The following is a 20,509-nucleotide window of genomic DNA, read 5'->3' on the forward strand; positions in this document are numbered from 1 at the left end:
GCTTTTCTGAATTGTGCAGGTGGGAACTCTCCCTGCAGTACATCTTACATTCGTAGAAATGTCCCGGCCTTGACCTTAGTTATTCATTTTTCTTCACCCCCCCCCCCCCCCCCCCGTCCTGTGCCTGTTCTTGCTCCAGCACTACAGAGCCCTCTATTCCACAAACACAGACAGTCTTTTTACTTTTCTCCTTTTGCGCTTCCCATCCCTTTTGTCTAACCTCCTATCCGCACCTAGCTGCCCTACCTTACCCCCGTTCTCATTCCTGTATGCTCACGCGGGCGGCCCTTTACCGTCACTCCTACCCTGCTATCCTTCCAGTTACTTGCTCCAGCCTCTTCCTGACCCCCACCACGCAGATTGCTTCTCCCATCATCTGCTGTCGCTCGTAACCTGGCCACGGCAGCCAGTCGGTGGTCGTGTTTGTGTGTGAGCAGTCCCTTTGTTGTGCAACTGGACGTTTCCACTGCATGGTGGGTAGTAATCTACCCTTTTCACAATATTGTCATTATTACATCCTGGATTTGTACTTTTTTAATTTGTTCATTACATAGTTAAATTTACATTCCTGATCGAGAGCACTATTTTGCCATTGTAATCTGATATTTTAAAGTATTCCAGGTCCTCTGTGCCAATGGAAATTCCATTAATTCCACAAGATTTTACTTTGCTAATGTATTAGTGTTGTTTGTAATGTCAACTGTTGGCTTTTTTTTTTTTTTTTAAATGGGCATATATGTCTGCCACATTAATTAAGTCAGTGGTCTGTCAGTACTGCATCACACTGTAAATGTGTCCTTAAATGTTTTCACTCGTAAGAAGTGATTATGAGGACAGCTGCCAGGTGATGTTGGCGTGCTGTTGCTATTATTCATTGCATTAACATAATGGCATTAGGTGAAGTCTTCATATTCGTATAAGTATAGGTTTCTGTGGCTTTTTTTTTTTTTCTTCCAGTGCTTGCCATCATATCTGACAGGCGTCCACCTGACAACTCCCCTCCCAGCACATCCAACTCTCTGTGGTTTGAAGGCACACTCGACAGCACAATGGCTTCGAAGTCCGAGTACAGTGGCAGATGCCACGTGGCCGGTGAAGATGTCAAACTGTGTCGTGCAGGCATTGACGACTTGCCTGACGAGATACTGGTAACGATTTTCTCACACGTATCTTTCAGTGACCTACTGGATGTGGTACAGAAAGTGTGCCACCGTTGGAGAAGGCTGTCACAAGAGATGGAGTTGTGGGCTGACAAGGATTACCATATAGGGTAAGAAACCTACTAATACATAGAATGTGAATTGTTCTGCTATCAAAAAATACTGTTAGGTGATACCTTTATTTCTTATATTGTACAGTGACATGGGAAACTTTAGATTTGAACACACTGTTAGTTCAGCTTAGATCATTGGAGTATTCTGATTCTGTATTTAAAATGGACTTCATTTTAGTGTCCTGTAAAGGAGCTAAGATCTATTTTGTGTCTGATATATTTATTAGATTGAGTGTTTTGTGTAAATGTGATTTTTCTTGTGTGTGTGTGTGTGTGTGTGTGTGTGAGTGTGAGTGTGAGTGTGAGTGTGTGTGTGTGCGCGCGCGTGTGTGTGTGCATGCGCATTCATACGCTCTATTAATGAAAATTACTTCAGCATTAGACTTGTACTCTGTGTCACTTGTGTGTATAGTGACGTTTTTACCTTCAAAAGTGGAAACTCCGGGTTGGAATGTCAACAGTTTAAGGGAAAGATAGATTTCTACATACTGTAAGGCTGACACATTAAATTACAGACAGGCACAGTTAAGACACTTGCACAACAGCTTTTGACTTTCTGGTCCGAGCTGCCGGAAACGGCAATCGTGTGTGTGTGTGTGTTTTTTTTTTTTCCTTCTTCTGAGCACATACTCATTCATTTTTGTTCTGATGTTCTGGAAAATTCTGGTTGCCCAGGGGCGGACTGTGCAGCTCAAATATGTTCGTGCCCACTTCCAGTTACTACTTTTCACTACACTGGAACAAAATGTGCTGCTTCCATCTAAAAAATTGTGAATTTTACAATCGGACCTGTCTTTTATAGCAGCTGATGTGATTTCTGTTAAGCAAAACTTGGGGTAATGAAGAATATGATTTAAACCCATCAATTTTGCTCAGTGATAGTATCAAATAGTTTGGAGTCTGTGAAATTTGGTCACTCACTTTCTAATACACACAGTATAGAGATCCCTAGATGAATTTGGAATTATGGGCTGGGATGTCATTATTAATGCCTCCAAACATATTAAAAACTTGAAAATATTTAACCACTGTGAACAAGAGGACTGTCATTAGGTTAGTACATACTTGCAGTGGTATATCGCATTGCTAAAGTGCCTGAAAATGAAGCCATGTTGGCTTTGAAATCAATAAAAAATAAATTAAAATAATGAACACAGCTGAATGGAAGCAAAGCAACAATCTTTGTTCTCTCCTTCTTGAAGGAAAAAAAGGAAGAGAGAAAGTTAGTTGTTAGACACTTGTGGATTGACAGTAACTAATTCTGAGACGAGGAAACTAAAGCAGAAATGCTTAAATTTGGTACCAAACTATTCTTTTTTCCTTTTGCAAACAAAGATCCATGATTATTACCCTAGTTTTTCTCAGCACTGCAGAGATGAATAATATACAAGGTGTGCCATTATTTATCCGATGACCACCTGTGTGTTGTAGTAGATGCCGGGCAGCGAGCACTCCGTTGCCTGGCAATTAGATGCCATGTCGCCAGTCTATGGCTGTGGTACAATGTGATTACATTTAAAATATAAGCAAATAAAATTTGTAGTCACTCATATCATGCAAGGAGATGGTGGAACAGCCTGCCATTATTTTCCACTCATTTCTGACATCTACTCAAGAAATTATTAATTACATGATGTAATTCTCTCTGAGATGATGAATTAATTGATTCACAGATATTATCCTTGAGTTCCTCTATTGTGTGAGGATTTGTTGTGTACACTTTGTCCTTCAGTGCACCCCACAAATAATAATCGCTTGGAGTTAAATCAGTACTTCACTGTTACTAATCAGTCTTTCATGGAACACATCGTGAATTGGGCGCGGAGAAACATTAGCCATATAAGCCCTTGCCGAATCCTGTTGAAAAAATGTGATGCTTTGTTCTTTCACTCAGTTCATTAAAATGGTCACAAAATGTTTTGCAGCAATTAATAAAATAATCTGGGCTATTATTCTGTGGTTGAAGGGATATCACTTTAAAACCGCATCTGCAGAGCACATTTTCAAGGGGGATCATAGCTTCGTCGAATGTGTGATTCACACCCTGGCTTGCTACTGACTATAGCAATATTCAGCTTCCACGCAGTGGCGTGACGTCACGTTTCGAATACTTGAGCGCAATTGGCCATTGTCGACTGTCTTCATCCGCTGTTACTAGTGAAATCTCTTCGACCGCAGCGTAATAGCTCGGGATATTTTATTACTTGTGACAATTCCAGCTATGAAAGTTTACATTTTACAAAATGTTTTACACATGCCTTTCACTTGTAACAGTGTCATTAAAAAAATTGGGCCTATTATTCTGTCATCACTGTGTATCACACCCCTATTTTCTGATCACGAAGGGGTTTCTCACGAAGCACAACAGGTCTGTCTGTCTGTGCTCCAGTGTCTACAACTTTTGGAATTAACATACCTGTGTAAATGGAACCAAGCCTCATCTGAAAACAGAACGAATTAAGGACCCATTTCACCTTGAAGCACTAGTTTTAAAACTCTTTCGCAAAACTTAACCCTGTGGGCAGGAACATTGGGTCGAAGTTCTTGTACTACTGGTACTTTATAGACCTTAGCCGAAGCAGCTTAGCACCTCTCTGTACAGAGGTGCACAATATTTGTGTTTGCTGTGAAAGACGTCTAAGAGACTTTTTAGGGTACTTTTCCAGGCAGTATGTGACGCCATCGAGATGAGCTCCCGTGAACACTACATCGTCATTTACGCTTCTTCTCTCGACACTTCCCGTTTTAGGAAATTTATTCACTAATTTGTGAACTCGAACACCCGGAAACTTCTGCTCAAAATCTCTGAACAGTAGGAGTGGACTCTGTTCACACATACGAATCGTAAACAAACACTCGTTGTGGAATTAAATAATTTGCTCTTGCCATTTTTGCTTTCACAAACTTCACTGTTACACTCGTGATGGCTGTTTCACAGCTCGAATGACAGTAGCCTAAGAGGCGGGTATGTCCGTATGGCCCTCAGGTTAAAACCCACAGAAAAAGAGGGGCCATACTGCGGTCACGAGGGACAAATTTGACCGGCAGGTGCACCTTCTGTGTCCAGCCAGCAATATCCCGAGCAGGCAGTCATCAGATAAAGGGAACACCCTGTATATTAGGATCAGTCACATTAAGAAACAACTGGTACACATTAAAATTGATGGAGGTGCCAGTGTCTGATGGAATCCCTATCAGCAGGAGTGGGATTATCCGTGCTTGTGACCGTAATGTGCTTGAGATCACCTGAGCAAAATATCGTATCCTTTAATTGAAAGGAAGCACAGGTTGCACCCATGTACAGGAAGTTTAGCAGCATGATCCCCAAAGCTACTGGCCAATGTCATTGACATAGTACTGTTTCAGAATCTCAGAACATATTCTGAGCTAAAATGTAATGAGGTATCTCGAACAGAACGATTATCTCTATGGCTGTCACTCGGCACAGATTCTCAAAACGTCGATCGTGTGAAGCCCGATTCACACTTTTCTCAGTGGCATCTTGAAAGCTGTTAATTTCCCAATCGGTAGGATTTGACATGTCATCGTGAGTGGAGACTTATTATCAGAAGTAAAGGTTCCATATTAATGGCCTGGGAGACAATATGAATAGTTACCTTACACTTTTCACAGATGATGTGGTTATCTATAATGAAGTACTGTCTGAAAAAATCATAAATGTTTAGTAAAATCTTAATAATACTTGATAGTGGTGCAACTTGCTTCAAATGTACAGAAATTTAAAATAATGTGCTAAATGAAACACACAAATGTGGCATCATAAGAATACAATATCAGTGAGTTGTAACTAGACTCATTTAGCTTCTGCAAACACTTTTGTATAACTGTTTGTTATGATATGAAATGAAGTGACAGTGAGCAGTTGCAGATAAAGCAGGCATAAAACACCAGAAAAATGTAATCAGTTTACAAATCAAATTGCTTGCATTTTACTCAAATGAGTGGGATCTGTGCCAAAGGGGACTGACAGGTGAATTAAAGAATACAAAGCAGAGAGATGCCAATGAACACGATTTTTTGGTGTGCTATTTAGAATCCAATCCCTCTGCTTCAGTATTGTTGTCTTTTGCTGTTGATACATATTCACAATACTGTTGTTTCATATATTGCTCTTTTTAATATAGTTAATAGTGACATTAATAACCACCACTTCCACCAGTGAATGAAGTGACGCAGTGACAAGACACTAGATTCATGTTTAGGATGACAGTTGTTCAAAACCCTTTCCAGCCATCTAAATTTAGGGCTGCCATTATTTCCTTAAATCTATTAATGCAAATATTGTGACGGTTCCTTCGAATGGGCACGGCCAATTTTCTTCCCATTCAGCTCCTGTTCGCATCTTCAGGGACCGTGTCTCCCCACACTCGGCTGGAGAAGCGGCATCCTTCTCATTCCTCTGGCACTTACCACTGACGGAGCTGTTTTGGGAATCCTCTCCCCGGAAACTTACAGACCGGCGATCTGATGCCGACCGGGGGCCGAAAAACCGATGACTGCAGGTTCCGGGGCTGCCGACTTCTCGTACGTTCCTACATCCGCGGCAGATAGGATCTTAAAAGATTTTTGTCAACTACAAAAAAGTGCCGAAAGGAAAAAGAAGAACTCTGTGGAAATGCTGCTCCATTGACACTAGAGGCACCAGATTTCCTTCACACTGTCAGACTCTGAACTGATGTCGGCTGATGTTTTTCGATCCCCACCAGTGTCAGTGGACCCGGACTGTGGCCTGTCCCCTTTACGCCTAACGAGGATGCCCTAAATGCGAAAATTCGTGAAAATGGTGTGTATAGTGCTATCACCTGCTAGAACTACAACTAATTCCCTCTTGTGCTGGAATGTGTGTTGCTCTCTTAGAAACACATTTCACTCGTTACCATTCTCCAACTCTGGAGGTTACTGTGCAGTCTGTCAGGATGGCGATAGTCCTGATAGAGTATCAGACAAAGTATGTACATCGGCTCACACAGAGGTCGTAAGTGTGTGGGTTCCACTAGGGAGCAATAGTAGTGGATATTTATCCTTGGGCGGAGCACTTAAATACTTGAGCTGACTACCTTAATCAAAGAACCCCACCCCCACCCCACCGCTTTTCATCCTTCTCGGGGATTTCAGTGTACACCACTCCTTGCGGGGAAGTAGTATGTCATCTGGTAGTGCCTTTGATTGACTACTTCTTTCCAGTCTTCATCCGTCTCTCCTCAGTGACAATACTTTTATCCACCTCAGTGTAGCTCGTGGCACCTTCTCGGCTATCGACCTCGTGATCTCTTTCCCCTATCTGGTGGCTTCGTTACAGTGGTCGGTACACGATAATCTTTGCACCGGTGACCATTATTTGGTGATCCTGCCACTTCCTGTTCACGGACCTAAGGATCAGTTACTGTAGCGGGCTCTTCAAAGAGCCAATTGGCAGTTGTCTACCTTTGCTGTCACCTTCATTCTCTCTGTCGGATTGCACCGACGAGATCGTGTGTGACGTCTCCGATGGAATCACCCGTACAGCTGGTCTACTTTTCCCCTTTCTACAGGCCCTACCGTCACTTACTGGTGCCCTGGTGGACGGAAATGGACCTAAGACATTGCAACAGCTATCGGGATTTTTGAAAGGCCCTGCAATGTATCAAGTGACATTCTTCACAGAACACCCCATTACATTTGAGTGGCTTCGTCCTCAATTCCATAATCTAATTAAATAAGGTAAGGATTATTAGGAATGCTACATCTCCGCCTTGGGGAATGTATGCCCATTCGTGCCAAATGTGAGCTGAGCTCAGTAGTCTACAGTCTACCCCACACTTCTCCTCCTCCATCGAGATGGATTATACAGTGGACCTGTCACTGACTGGGAACTCCTTCAGGCTCTTGACTCGTGGTACAGTATGGTCCCAGGTCCTGATTCAACTAATCATCAGATGATCAGACATCTGCACGTTGCTCATAGAAGGCGTCTACTCATCGGCTTCAACCACGTTTGGCTAGAAAGTATTTTCCCTTCACAGTGTCGAGAGAATATCGTAGCTCCAATTCTTGAGCCAGACGAGACCCTACGTTTCTTGATTGCTGCCAACTGATTAGCGTCAGTACGTGAAAGGACGGTAGTCCGACAGTTACGCTGTGTTGTTTTCCTCCAGTCATTGCAGTTACGAGGAGGGATGACACACAATTAACCATTTGGTTGGATTGGAAATGGCAATCTGACAGGCTTTTTCTACATGCTATCACCTCATTACAGTCTTCTTTGACTTCCACAATGTATATGACACTGCTTGGCACCATCATATTTAACTTACCCTCCATGACTGGGACTTCCAGGGCTCCCTAACAATTTTTGTTCCACAATTTGTCATGACTTGTTTGCTCAGTGCTTGGACATTCTTGCACAGTCCTGAGTTTTGAGTCTCCTCTTTGATAAACTGACTCGGCTGCCCCATATTTGTTAACTAAAGACTAGCTGCACGAATATGCTTGACACTCTCCACTTTCCCACCCACACTACTCGGGATGCAGATTGTGCTACTACACTCCGTACTTACTGAGCACTGGTCTCATCCTAACTGGGCTATTGTTGCCAATTTTATGGCTCAGCAGCACATTTGGATTTGAAATTATTGCCCCAGCCCATCTTCATGGAGTAAGTTAGGCCGTTGGTGTCCTCCAGGTAAGTTCCTTAGAAAATCTCCTCACTGAGGTGGGGATATCACATCACCAATTCTGACTGTACCAACACCAGCTCACTTACACAACGACCGTCCGACAGTTTCCTAATTGTAAAACTATCAGATTCTTTTTGCATACAAAGAGCATTGACCCTCTGACACCAACCAGTCCTACTGTTGGGACCTCTGCACAACCTCCTTAGAATGTATGCACAGTGTTTCATCCTCTTGGTTAGTACACAGTCTACAAGTTAGGACTGATCTACTTCAAGGCCCTAAAGTTTGTTGCCTCCATTACCTGTCAGTGCACTGGACTCGCATTCAGGAAGACATTGGTTCAAACCCGCGTACACCCATCCTGAGTTAGGTCTTCTGTGATTTCCCTAAATCGGTTCAAGCGAATGTTGGGATGGTTGCTTTGCAAGAGCACGTTCAACATTCTTCCCCATCCTTCCCTAATGTGGTGTAGACCTCATAAAAAAAAATAATAATAATAAAAAAAAACACTGGCAGCAAATGATGTGCAACCATATCCCAGCCTACACATGATTTTAAAGTTGTCATTGAAAATAATAATCTAGATGAACTGAAAGAAAGAGACACTGAAAGGTTGGTGGGGGGACTGCATGTGATTCACAATTCATAAAAGTTCCTATTGGCAACCATCTCTTCTCACAGGTAGGAAAGAATTCAGACTGTGGAGTTGCTATATTGACAAACATCCCAAACAGTCTTGCCAGTTGGATTTTTGTAGTATATTGAAATGCTGCTACATTCGAAGATGAATAATACGGAATTTGTATTTACTTCGTTGGATAACGTATTAAAATTGCAGTGGTCGAAACTCGGGGCAGAGAAAAAAGCTCGTCTTCTACCTTTTTTTTTTACTGACGCAGAGGTTTTGGTGCCAGTATTTATCTTTGTGCCTGCAAAGCATTCCTGTGTAGTGCTACATATATTCGATGGCAGAAGTTTGTTGTGGCAACACCTACCAACGTTTTTCAGAACTTTCGCTTACTTTGAACTCGATTCTAAGCCGCAGGCGGTTTTTTGGATCACAAAAACCGGGAAAAAAAGGGTGGCTTAGATTCGAGTAAATACATAATGCTGATAGTGATCAGCAGAGCCCTAAGTTTTGTGAAACGGGCTTTCCTTGGCTGGATTTAAATGTGTTGTGATTCAGGGAGCAGTCTCTGGCTATTGATCGGTGTTACTCTTGTCACCCTGTGGTACATGTTATTTACAATATTCTACCTGGTGGGAATTTAAGGAGATGGGACCTGGATAAACTGAAAGAACCAGAGGTTGTACAGAGTTTCAGGGAGAGCATAAGGGAACAATGACAGGAATGGGGGAAAGAAATACAGTAGAAGAAGAATGGGTAGCTTTGAGAAACGAAATAGTGAAGGCAGCAGAGGATCAAGTAGGTAAAAAGACGTGGGCTAGTAGAAACCCTTGGGTAACAGAAGAAATATTGAATTTAATTGATGAAAGGAGAAAATATAAAAATGCAGTAAATGAAGCAGGCAAAAAGGAATACAAACATCTCAAAAATGATATCGACAGGAAGTGCAAAATGGCTAAGCAGGGGTGGCTAGAGGACAAATGTATGGATGTAGAGGCTTATCTCACTAGGGGTAAGATAGATACTGCGTATAGGAAAATTAAAGAGACTTTTGGAGAAAGGAGAACCACTTGCATGAATATCAAGAGCTCAGATGGAAACCCAGTTCTAAGCAAAGAAGGGAAAGCAGAAAGGTGGAAGGAGTATATAGAGGGTCTATACAAGGGCGATGTACTTGAGGACAATATTATGGAATTGGAAGAGGATGTAGATGAAGATGAAATGGGAGATATGATACTGCGTGAAGAGTTTGACAGAGCACTGAAAGACCTGAGTCAAAACAAGGCCCCTGGAGTAGAAAACATTCCATTAGAACTAACGACAGCCTTGGAAGAGCCAGTCCTGACCAAACTCTATCATCTGGTGAGCAAGATGTATGAGACAGGCGAAATACCCTCAGACTTCAAGAAGAATATAATAATTCCAATCCCAAAAAAAGCAGGTGTTGACAGATGTGAAAATTACAGAACTATCAGTTTAACAAGTCACAGCTGCAAAATACTAACGCAAAGTCTTTACAGTCGAATGGAAAAACTGGTAGAAGCCGACCTCGGGGAAGATCAGCTTGGATTCCGTAGAAATGTTGGAACACTTGAGGCAATACTGACCCTACGACTTATCTTAGAAGAAAGATTCAGGAAAGGCAATCCTACGTTTCTAGCATTTGTAGACTTAGAGAAAGCTTTTGACAATGTTGATTGGAATACTCTCTTTCAAATACTGAAGGTGGGAGGGGTAAAATACAGGGAGCGAAAGGCTATTTACAATTTGTACAGAAACCAGATGGCTGTTATAAGAGTCGAGGGGCATGAAAGGGAAGCAGTGGTTAGGAAGGGAGTAAGACAGGGTTGTAGCCTCTCCCCAATGTTATTCAATCTATATATTGAGCAAGCAGTAAAGGAAACAAAAGAAAAATTCGGAGTAGGTATTAAAATCCATGGAGAACAAACAAAAACTTTGAGGTTCGCCGATGACATTGTAATTCTGTCAGAGACAGCAACGGACTTGGAAGAGCAGTTGAACGGAATGGACAGTGTCTTGAAAGGAGGGTATAAGATGAACATGAACAAAAGCAAAACGAGGATAATGGAATGTAGTCGAAATAAGTCGGGTGATGCTGAAGGAATTAGATTAGGAAATGAGACACTTACAGTAGTAAAGGAGTTTTGCTATTTGGGGAGCAAAATAACTGATGATGGTCGAAGTAGAGAGGATATAAAGTGCAGACTGGCAATGGCAAGGAAATCGTTTCTGAAGAAGAAAAATTTGTTAACATTGAGTATAGATTTAAGTGTGAGGAAGTTGTTTCTGAAAGTATTTGTATGGAGTGTAGCCATGAATGGAAGTGAAACGTGGACGATAAATAGTTGGGACAAGAAGAGAATAGAAGCTTTCGAAATGTGGTGCTACAGAAGAATGCTGAAGATTAAATGGGTAGATCACATAACTAATGAGGAGGTATTGAATAGAATTGGGGAGAAGAGGAGCTTGTGGCACAACTTCACTAGAAGAAGGGATCGGTTGGTAGGACATGTTCTGAGACATTGAGGGATCACCAATTTAGTTTTGGAGGGCAGTGTGGAGGGTAAAAATTGTAGAGGGAGACCGAGAGATGAATACACTAAGCAGATTCAGAAGGATGTAGGCTGAAGTAGGTACTGGGAGATGAAGAAGCTTGCACAGGATAGAGTACCATGGAGAGCTGCATCAAACCAGTCTCAGGACTGAAGACCACAACAACACAACTACCTGACCTTGATATTACTGCCTGCTCAGTTTTCTTTCTTTTACAAAAACGTGTAACCTACGTAGTCCACCTCCATACGTCACCTGAACGACAGTAGGCATGTTACATTCGAAGGTCCAAAGGTCAGTGCTACCTCCTCTGGCAGCTGCTTTGATCATCCCTCTCCTACTCAGCTTTAATCGCTTTCAGATGCAGTTAGCCTTTTTTTTTCTCCCACACCCTGTTTTACATTTTAGGAGTAGCACTCCAATGGAGTCAGGACCGAAAGTATTCCTTATCTTTGACACTATCTGCTGACAAAAGTACTGTTGAATAGGATTTCATGCTTCCGCCAGTATAATGGGTGCTTCTGCCCCTGTAACACTTTGACTGTAATGGATCTGGGGAGGGACAGCTGTTGAAAGTCACACATAGGGCTCTTGCCGACTGTCACCTGATGCCCTGCCCCCCCCCCCCCCCCCCCCCTGCCCCTCTCCCGCCCCCTGCCCCCACCCAGCTACTGGTATGACTATTTCTCTCACCGTATTTTGTTGTTATTGTCAGTGAAACTGATGTTGATTACGTTTTCAGCCTTCTAACTTTTACCGTCATCGATTTTCATGATAGAAGGCCTTCTTTCCTTCGTAACATTTAGTCCTTACTTGGGTTGGCAGTGGGTCAGGTGTGAGTGGGGTTCCTCTCACCACAATCAGTGGGGAAACGTTTTCTGCACTCTGACCTGCATACTAGCCCATTTACCTCTTTACCATGTTGTGTTCCCATGTATCATACATGACACCCCATTTTAAAATTTTTTTGCACATCTCAGAGTGCATATTCATCTCTGGAGCCAACAATGTCACAACCAGTACTTCATGCATAATGTGACTGGTAATTGTTGAAAATATTATCACTTTGGCAAGAGATGTCAAGTCAGCATGCGAGCCTTTGCCACACTACTAGGAGAAACGAAGGTAAATAAAATAGCATTTCTTCAGTTCTGAAACCCATTTACTATGTTTCTTTCAAATACACTCGTCTTGGTCAGAATAATGAAGTATCAGATTTGTTACTGACCATATAGTGGAGATGTTGAGTCACAGATAGACACAACAAAAAACAAAAAGGTTTTCACACTTAAAGCTTTCGGTCAGTGGCCTTTGTCAACAACACACACACACACACACACACACACACACACACACACACACACACACACACACACAAAGACAGACTGCAGCCTCTGGCAAGTGAAACCGCACTGCGAGCAGCAGAACCAGTGCACGATGGGAGTGGCGACTGGGTGGGGGAAAGGAGGAGGAGGCTGGGGCGGCGAAGGGGGAGGGATAGTAGGGTGGGGATGGCGGACGGTGAAGAGCTGCAGGTTGGGCGGTGGGCAGAGGAGAGGTGGGGAGCTGGAGAGGGGGAGTGTCAGAAGAGGAGAGACATAGTGAGAAATAGGGAGGGGAAAAAAATAAATAAAAGAAAGACTGGCTGCAGTAGTGGAATGATGGCTCGTAGTGCTGGCGTGCGAGCAGGGAACGGGCTGGACGGTTGAGGCCAGTCGTGTGGTCTACGAGCTGAGCTGCAACCTCTGTGCTGCGTTATACGTAGGCACGACAGTCGACAAGCTGTCTGTCCACACGAATGGCCACCGACAAACTGTGGCCGCGAAACGAGTGGATGACCCTGTTGCTCGACACGCTGCCAAACACGACATCCTTCATTTCGATGACTGCTTCACAGCTTGTGCGGTACGGATCCTTCCCACCGACGCCAGCTTTTCTGAATTGCGCAGGTGGGAACTTTCCCAGTAACCCTCCTGGCCTTGACCTTCGTTAGTCGCTGTCCTCACCCGTCCGGCACTACACAGCTGTCATCCCACCAGCACACCCACTCTTTTTTTTATTATCTATTTTTTTCTCTATTTCTCTCTGTCTCTCCTTTTCTGCCACTTCCCCCCTCCCCCCACTGCTTCCCGCCCAACCTGCAGCACTTCACTGGCTCCACTTCCACCATACTATCCTTCCCCCTCCCCACCCCAACCTCCTCCTTTCCCCAGTGCAGTTGCCACTCCCATCTCGCACTGGTGCTGCTGCTCGCAGTGTGGTTTCAGTTGCCTCAGACTGCAGTTGTGTGTGTGAGTTGCATTTGTGTGTGTGTGTGTGTGTGTGTGTGTGTGTGTGTGTGTGTGTGTGTGTTGACAATGGCCATTGGACCAAAGCTTTAAATGTGAAAATCTTTTTGTTGTGCCTATCTGCGACTCAGCACCTCCGCTATATGGTGAGTAGCAACTTTCCTTCTCATAATATTGTTACATTCCATCCTGGATTTTCTATTGTTTGAAAGTATCAGATTTCATACTTTGGTTCTTTAACAAGCCAATGTAAATAATATTCACAACAGAGGCTGGAGTCTTGCATTCACCCAGAACTTTCTGACTTTGGGTTTGGGGATACTGAAAAAAATTTGAAATAAATGTCAGATTGATTCATGAAAATAGTAACTCTTCTTGGGAAACTTCAGATGAGGAACCTCTTAGTTAGTTGCAGCAAGATTTTAAACCAGTAGGGAGAAGAAACAAATAAGATTCTTACAGATATATCAATGTGTAGTTTAGAACTCTTGTAACAATTTTTTTTTTCTAAGAATGAGAAACTACGTTGAGATAGTGGATTGTAGGAATTACAGATATTGTTGTAAGACAGCCAGTATTCAATGATATCTTCGGAAGACATTTGCACTTTTAAGGCCGTCTAAGTGACTTTTTTGTAGCGAAGTTCGATGATTTAAGGGGTGTAGAATGTTCGGGAAAATGGTTATCCAAATTTGAAAATGTTTTGGGCTGAAGGAGTAAGAATTCCATAGATAGCAGACAACATTTCAAGAAATAGATTATTCCTTCATCGAGTCGACCCGAAAGTTGTTGTTGATGATGCTGTCCCGGCAGGGTAGACAATCTGATCGATTCTGGAAAGTGAGGCCTGTGCTAAATATTGTTAGAGACTCTTGTTTGAAGACCCCCACCACCTACAGATATTTGCACTGACAAACAAATGATCCCATCTCAGCAGTAGGCTCGAGAAGAAATATGCACAACTGTTATTATTTCGGAGTGGTTGTGGAACATCTACACACAAAAACTGATTCCCAAGTTGAGAGTGATTCCTGCAGAAAGGCGGAAACAGACAAAAGTGGCAGTATTATCATAAACAGCTGCAAGAAATGACTGTGTGAAGCATTTGCCTGAAAGTATTTAAAAAAATTAGAAACAGATCAAAGTGCCGACTACCAGGCTGCAACTCATTGACATTTGTAAGATGTAAGTCGTGTAAAATGATTCTTTGTTTTATTGCTTTGCATGTGTGTGGCAGTTTTATAACTTACAAGCCAAAATGTCGTAATTACACAGTTCTTGTGGCCACAATATAAAATTTTTTGGAACGTGTGTCTCACTTTTTGTGTCTCAAATGCAATAAAAAGCTGTGTTTCGTTTTTGTGTCAGTCTGTGTTTTGCTACGGATCTGAAGAGGTTAAATTATTTCGGTTCTCTGGCATCGGCATTGCTTTCAGTGCGTCAGTTGTACAACTCGTACAAACTTCCACAGTTTAAGTTAAATTTGTGGCTGACGGCACTAACTACAGAAGACACATCTCTCGACTGACGGTCTGACGATCTCAGAGTTTAGTCCCTCGGCCCTTGCCGACGAGCCTGCCGCTGTACGGGGTACCACTCGTGTAATATGTCCTCCTCCACCTCGTCAACTGTGCAAATCCGAGTGACAGAGATTAGAAAACTAGCTGACAGTTGCCCGGATATTAGATACAAAACCTAACGTACAAGAAGAAACATACAGTGCTATAAGTTGTAAATTTTGGTACCACTTTATATAGTGTACAGTGAAAGGGTACAGCATTAATTGCGGTAATTCAGCAGGCGAATTCTAGAGCACACGTCGGAATATCTGTGCGAGTGACTCTTTCTGTGTGGGAGAATTAGCTCCCTGTGTCATTCTGCATTAATGTGAATTAGTTGCACTTCAAGTGACACCCGTGCAGGAGGAACACAAAAAACAACAACAACAACATTCGTCCGTATCAGAACCACATACGAGCACTTTGCAAAAGTACCCAGGTACTACTGTTTTTACCACAACAATAAAAGTAAAAAATATTATTGCTGTGTCCTATAATCACATGATAGTTACTACAGTACCACATAATGACCATAATAGAGGCGTTATTAATTTGTGTGCAGTGTGACTGAGATGAGTGTAAAGCAGAAGCCGCATGGCGGAGACGTGACGGTACCTGAAGTAGGAAGGACAGGCCACATAACAGCCCATTTGACACTACTATTGTAATAACATTTGTGAGGTGATTTGCCCTCCCTACTTTAGGCGCAGGCACGCCTCTGCCACGTGACTTTTATGGGTGCCCGTCGATTTGTTATCACTGGTCCACACCCACGGCTCGCAGTGCTCTCGTACATTGCCTGTGCTTGCTACCCGTTGGAATTTTTGATGTTCTGTCGGGTTGGTAATTGTCCAGTTTAGGCGGTTCTGGTAATTCGAATCCAAATGTTTGGAGACTGTGTATTTTAATGACCCACTGTTAAATTGGTTACACGTATACACCTGAGGATGCGATTAAATCGTAGCAAAACCGGTGTGTACGAGCCCGTGATAAGAGAACTTCTGAAAGCTTGTCTGGCTCCCAAAAAGTTTGTTAGATGATTTTTAATAGTTTTAAAAATATTTTATCTTATATCTAGGTTGTGGATGGCCAAACTGTAGAATTATAGGTAAAAGTGGAAAGAATTATGGAAATTACTATAATGTCTTTTTTACTTAATGACCTTAAAATGTTTGTACACATGCTTTGAAATTTGGTGCATCTTTAGGAATGGCAGTGTGTGGAACTTTTAGTGTCATGTCTGAGCAGCTATTTTGCCTCACGAAGTTGCTGCAGTTGCCATACCACCTCGGAAGATGCGTACCTTTCTTCGATAGAGCTCACTTCGTGTAAATAAAAATAACAGCCCCGCACAGTATTCTGCAGTCTTGTCTGTGACATGTTATTTTTCAGTTGTGAGTACCATCTGTTTGTAGGAAGACATAGGGTTAGACAAGTCCTCTAGAGTGGTATGTACCGTGACAGTTTAAACGAGGGATTCGTAACACTGATGTAAGAGGGCGAAATGAAAGCAGAAAAAGAAAAGTACCATAACGTATCCTTCCTTTCTGTTGCCATGTGAAGAAAACAGTGGTTTTGAAATTAAATGTCGGTGTTGATCCGCTGTTTTTATAATTGTGCTTGTAATGTTTTGTTTTTCTGTCTGTTAACTTCTGGCTTCATGTGGAACATAACTTAGATTATAGAAGTTAAAATAGGCTGCTACAGTGTTGACGTACTGTCTCTACTACATGTCGGAGATACTATTCGGGAATAAACTGTCAGCATATTACTATGTGACAGGATCCCGAGCCATTGCAACTCGAAGAACTGTAAGGGTAGTGTGACAGAGCTGGAGGCAATACAGATCTTCCAAAATGCCCCAAACCTGTGTAAAGTATGCATATGGCACGATGTCAGCCCCTGTCTCTTCCGTACGCTCTCTGAAAAATGCCGAAGACTCAAAGAGCTGCGCTTGCGTAGCACGCAGAAGCCTAGCTACTCGGTAAGTATTTTATTCTTTAGATGAAGTGTTGATATTTATACTGTAGGTTACCTCTTTTGTTACCCTTTTTTTCTTTTAAGTATCTGCGGACAAGAAACCTGCCAACGGTTACACAATGCCACCGTTCACAACTTGGGAGATGTAAAACTTTTTTTGCAGGCCTTCATTACAGCTGTAATTTTCTGCCTAAATTTTGGTCTCCTGCAGAGAGGGAGGCATCATAGGAGATAGTGGGCAAATACTGTGTCAAAGTTCTGAAATGTTTGTGGTTTAAAAATGGGTCACTTTACAATTTCTACTAGCAAAGTTTGTAATGTATTTATTTTTTTAAAATTGGTATTTCAGAGAATTTGGGTGTTAGTGTCCATAACCACTGTCAACCCCTCAGCTGGAGGCAAGGCTGCAGCCTAACACGTTACTGTCATGACACTCCTGCTCATTTCTACTGTACACTGTGATAAGTGTTCTAATCAGACAGAAAGCCAAATTTCTCATTACAGCCGAGCAACCGGCGAGTGGTACGTGGCGGAGAACGGAGGTACGGAGCCGCCGGGCGGGTAAGTCGCCGGAGGTATCGCTGACGACAGACGGGACAGACGAACGGTAGCGGGCGACAGACACCACGAACGACCGGGACACGACACTACACGAGGCGAGCGAGCGAGAACTGGGGATAGAACGGTGAGACGACAACGGTGCAGGAACAGTCCAAATGACGACGTTACGTACGCGGAAATGGAACACGGTACGGCCGAGACGCACGAGCGAACTACGGCGAGTAACAGACTGCCAGGGTAGCACCGTGTGGCCACCTAAATACGTAACTGCGGGAAACGCTATCGGCCACAGACTTCACCTGCTACGGAGAGCGGTGCACTCGCACGGCGAGGGCGACCCCCCGTCGGTGTCCCGGTCCGTACCCTCAGGCACGCGTCCGACTTCCGCATCTACCCCCTCGGGGGCTCGGCACTCGTTTGCCGAGTACGAGCCTGGCGACCCCGGGGTTCCCGAGCTGAGCTGAAGACCGGTAAGTGTCGCGAGCCCTCCGTCACCGTAAGCTCCGGGCACGCTTTAGCGACCACAGTACTGCACGGCGGTGGAATGTGGTGTCTCGGCTCCACTGGCCGGACTCCTGTGAAGGTATACACACACACACACACACACACACACACACACACACAGCTGTATAGAGAAAGACCTCAGAATCGAGGTGTGCTGCCTGGTGGTGAGGTGAATGGCTGTTAAAGTGAAACAGTCTGTAGTGACCAACCTCTGGGCCACCTGCCGCCCACCAGCTCACACGTGCAGGGCTCTGCCTGGGTCGACAGTTATTTCCCTGGCACCTCGTGGGATCCCTGTAGAATGGGCTCACCAAACTACTACGACTACTGACGGGACGGGTGTACCGTCAGGTAGTACTCACACCAACTCCTCAAAGACAGCTAGGCTGGTCAGTCCTCCCAAAAAGAAGCCTCAGAGTCATAGAGTCATAGTAACAGGGCATTAGTGTGCCATAACATTTTCATTGTATTCAAGCGAATAGGTGGAACCTTTGAGAAGATCTCACCTATCTGTATTTACATGGCATTGGAAGGTATTGTGGGGGTCTCCAAAAAGTGTCAAACGACTTCATAATGGAACACGTCTAGTTGAAACTGCTACTTCAAACCAAATGTAAAAGCTTCTGTGATATAAGGACTGAGGTGACTACCCACTCAAAGCTGTGATGCGTAGCACCCTTAACTTCAGTAAGGGCGTGGTTATGTGCTCCGATATAATGGAGATGGACCCTGCAGAGTTATGTGAAGAATGGAAAAATATCGGTGTCACGGAAGTGCAGAACTGTATGAAGAGAGTCAATGGGAAATTAGAAAAATCGGCAACATTTATTGTAATGTTTAGTACTCCAGAATTACCTGAATATATCCTTGCAGTCTATATCTGTCTTAAGGTTTGCTCGTTTGTTCCTAACCCGATGCGATGCTACAAATGTCAAAGTTTTCGTCGTACCGTAATGTGATGTAATGGGAAGGCTACGTGTGACAATTGTGGAGGCTCAGCTCACGAGTTGGGCAATTCTTGTACACTTCCTGCAAAGTGCGTAAACTGCTCCGGGGATCGCCCAGTGTGGAACAGAAAGTGTGAGGTTTATAACGAGGAAAGGAAAATTCGGGAGTCGAAAGTAACGAGACGCGTGCCGTACGGTGAAGCTAAAAGAGCTTTCGAAGCTATGCGACCACCAGTTTTTGCCACTTCTTTTGCATCGGCCCTTAAGATGCCAATCGCTAAGTGTGATGTGTCCACACAAACTCGGACCACAGATTCAAATACGAGCACATGCACTTCTGAATGTACCTGTGGGGGAAACGCCCCCCTTCAAACTGACGTAGTTTGGAAGCTATCAGCAATAAGCTTACCCTCTAAGCCACATTCCATTACCCAACGTCAGAAGCCAACTCAGCCATCCGTGCAACCCGGGCAACCACCTCCTTCCATCAGTAAAGACTAACGTCCTTCGAAAAATAGTTTTAAGTCCGAGGAAGCGATAGTTAAACCTTCAGATCGACGAGCTCTCTCCTTATTTGATGGGGACTGTGCTCTTGAGGATACGGACTTCCAATCAGAGGAACCAGAGGGAAAGGAACCGGCTAACGTTCCCCCCGACCTCCCCGGTAAACCACCGCCTCCGAAGGAGAAAGACGAGAACAACCGTCACTAACCGATGGCTTCCACAGGGACTTCTGTGTGACAGTGGAATTTGAATGGATGTCCCTCACATTTGGAAGCATTGCAGCTACTGGTTCAGGAGAAACCGTTCTGCATCTGCTTACAAGAAATGCATCTTAAAGTCACTGACACACCTGCATTACTGGGCTATCACGCATACAGGAAGGACGATACTACTCGAGACGGGGCTAAAGGTGGAACGGCTGTTCTCGTCGATGACAGATGCCACTCCTCTCCTGTCCTCCGTACAGCGACCGTGCGAGCAATTGCTGTGAAAGTTCTTGCACCCTTTAATATCACAGTGTGTTCTGTGTACCTTCCCCATAATGAGGCTTTGGATGCAGATGCACTGGCAGAACTCTTCCGGGCACTGCCACGCCCATTCCTCCTCGTGGGGGACTTCAGTGCACACACCAGTGTGGACCCACCTGCTGACTAGGACAGTGGCCCACAGATGGACGATTCGAAGGGCAAATTAGTTACAGTGCAGTCGGCAGGCTATTTTTGAACTCCAGGATTTTGCACTGGGGCAGTGGCCCGTATCACTTTTGAGATCCAGCGGGTTGCCGCAGACTCCATCCTCGGGTCTAGTAACCTTAGACGGTGACCTGTACCTTGGTGGAATGACGACTGTTGACTGGCAATTGGGGCCAGAAAAGAGCTCTGCAGAACTTCAAACACTGTCCAACTATAGACAATCTTCACTCCTTCAGATCTGCGAGAGCACGTGCGAGGCGAGTGATACGAGCAGAAGAGGGCTTCCTGGAGGGAATTCACAACTTCCATTAAGCGGTCCATT

General features: G+C 43.9%; 1 protein-coding gene across 3 annotated transcripts in view; it reads left to right on the forward strand.

Annotated features, from left to right (window-relative positions):
• Nucleotides 1–20,509, forward strand: part of LOC124552737 (SCF E3 ubiquitin ligase complex F-box protein grrA-like) — a 145,133-nt gene that overhangs the window by 13,183 nt on the left and 111,441 nt on the right. For 2 of the 3 annotated variants that reach the window (XM_047127081.1, XM_047127083.1), the window contains exons 2-4: nucleotides 958–1,270; nucleotides 16,782–16,983; nucleotides 17,484–17,540. In XM_047127081.1, the coding sequence (XP_046983037.1) occupies nucleotides 1,050–1,270; nucleotides 16,782–16,983; nucleotides 17,484–17,540 (480 nt within the window). In that variant the 5' untranslated portion in view covers nucleotides 958–1,049. The remainder of the gene's footprint in view (nucleotides 1–957; nucleotides 1,271–16,781; nucleotides 16,984–17,483; nucleotides 17,541–20,509) is intronic. The other variant, XM_047127082.1, reaches the window with a different exon arrangement.

This window comes from Schistocerca americana, chromosome 10 (assembly GCF_021461395.2).
Source record: "Schistocerca americana isolate TAMUIC-IGC-003095 chromosome 10, iqSchAmer2.1, whole genome shotgun sequence".
Lineage (NCBI taxonomy): Eukaryota > Metazoa > Arthropoda > Insecta > Orthoptera > Acrididae > Schistocerca > Schistocerca americana.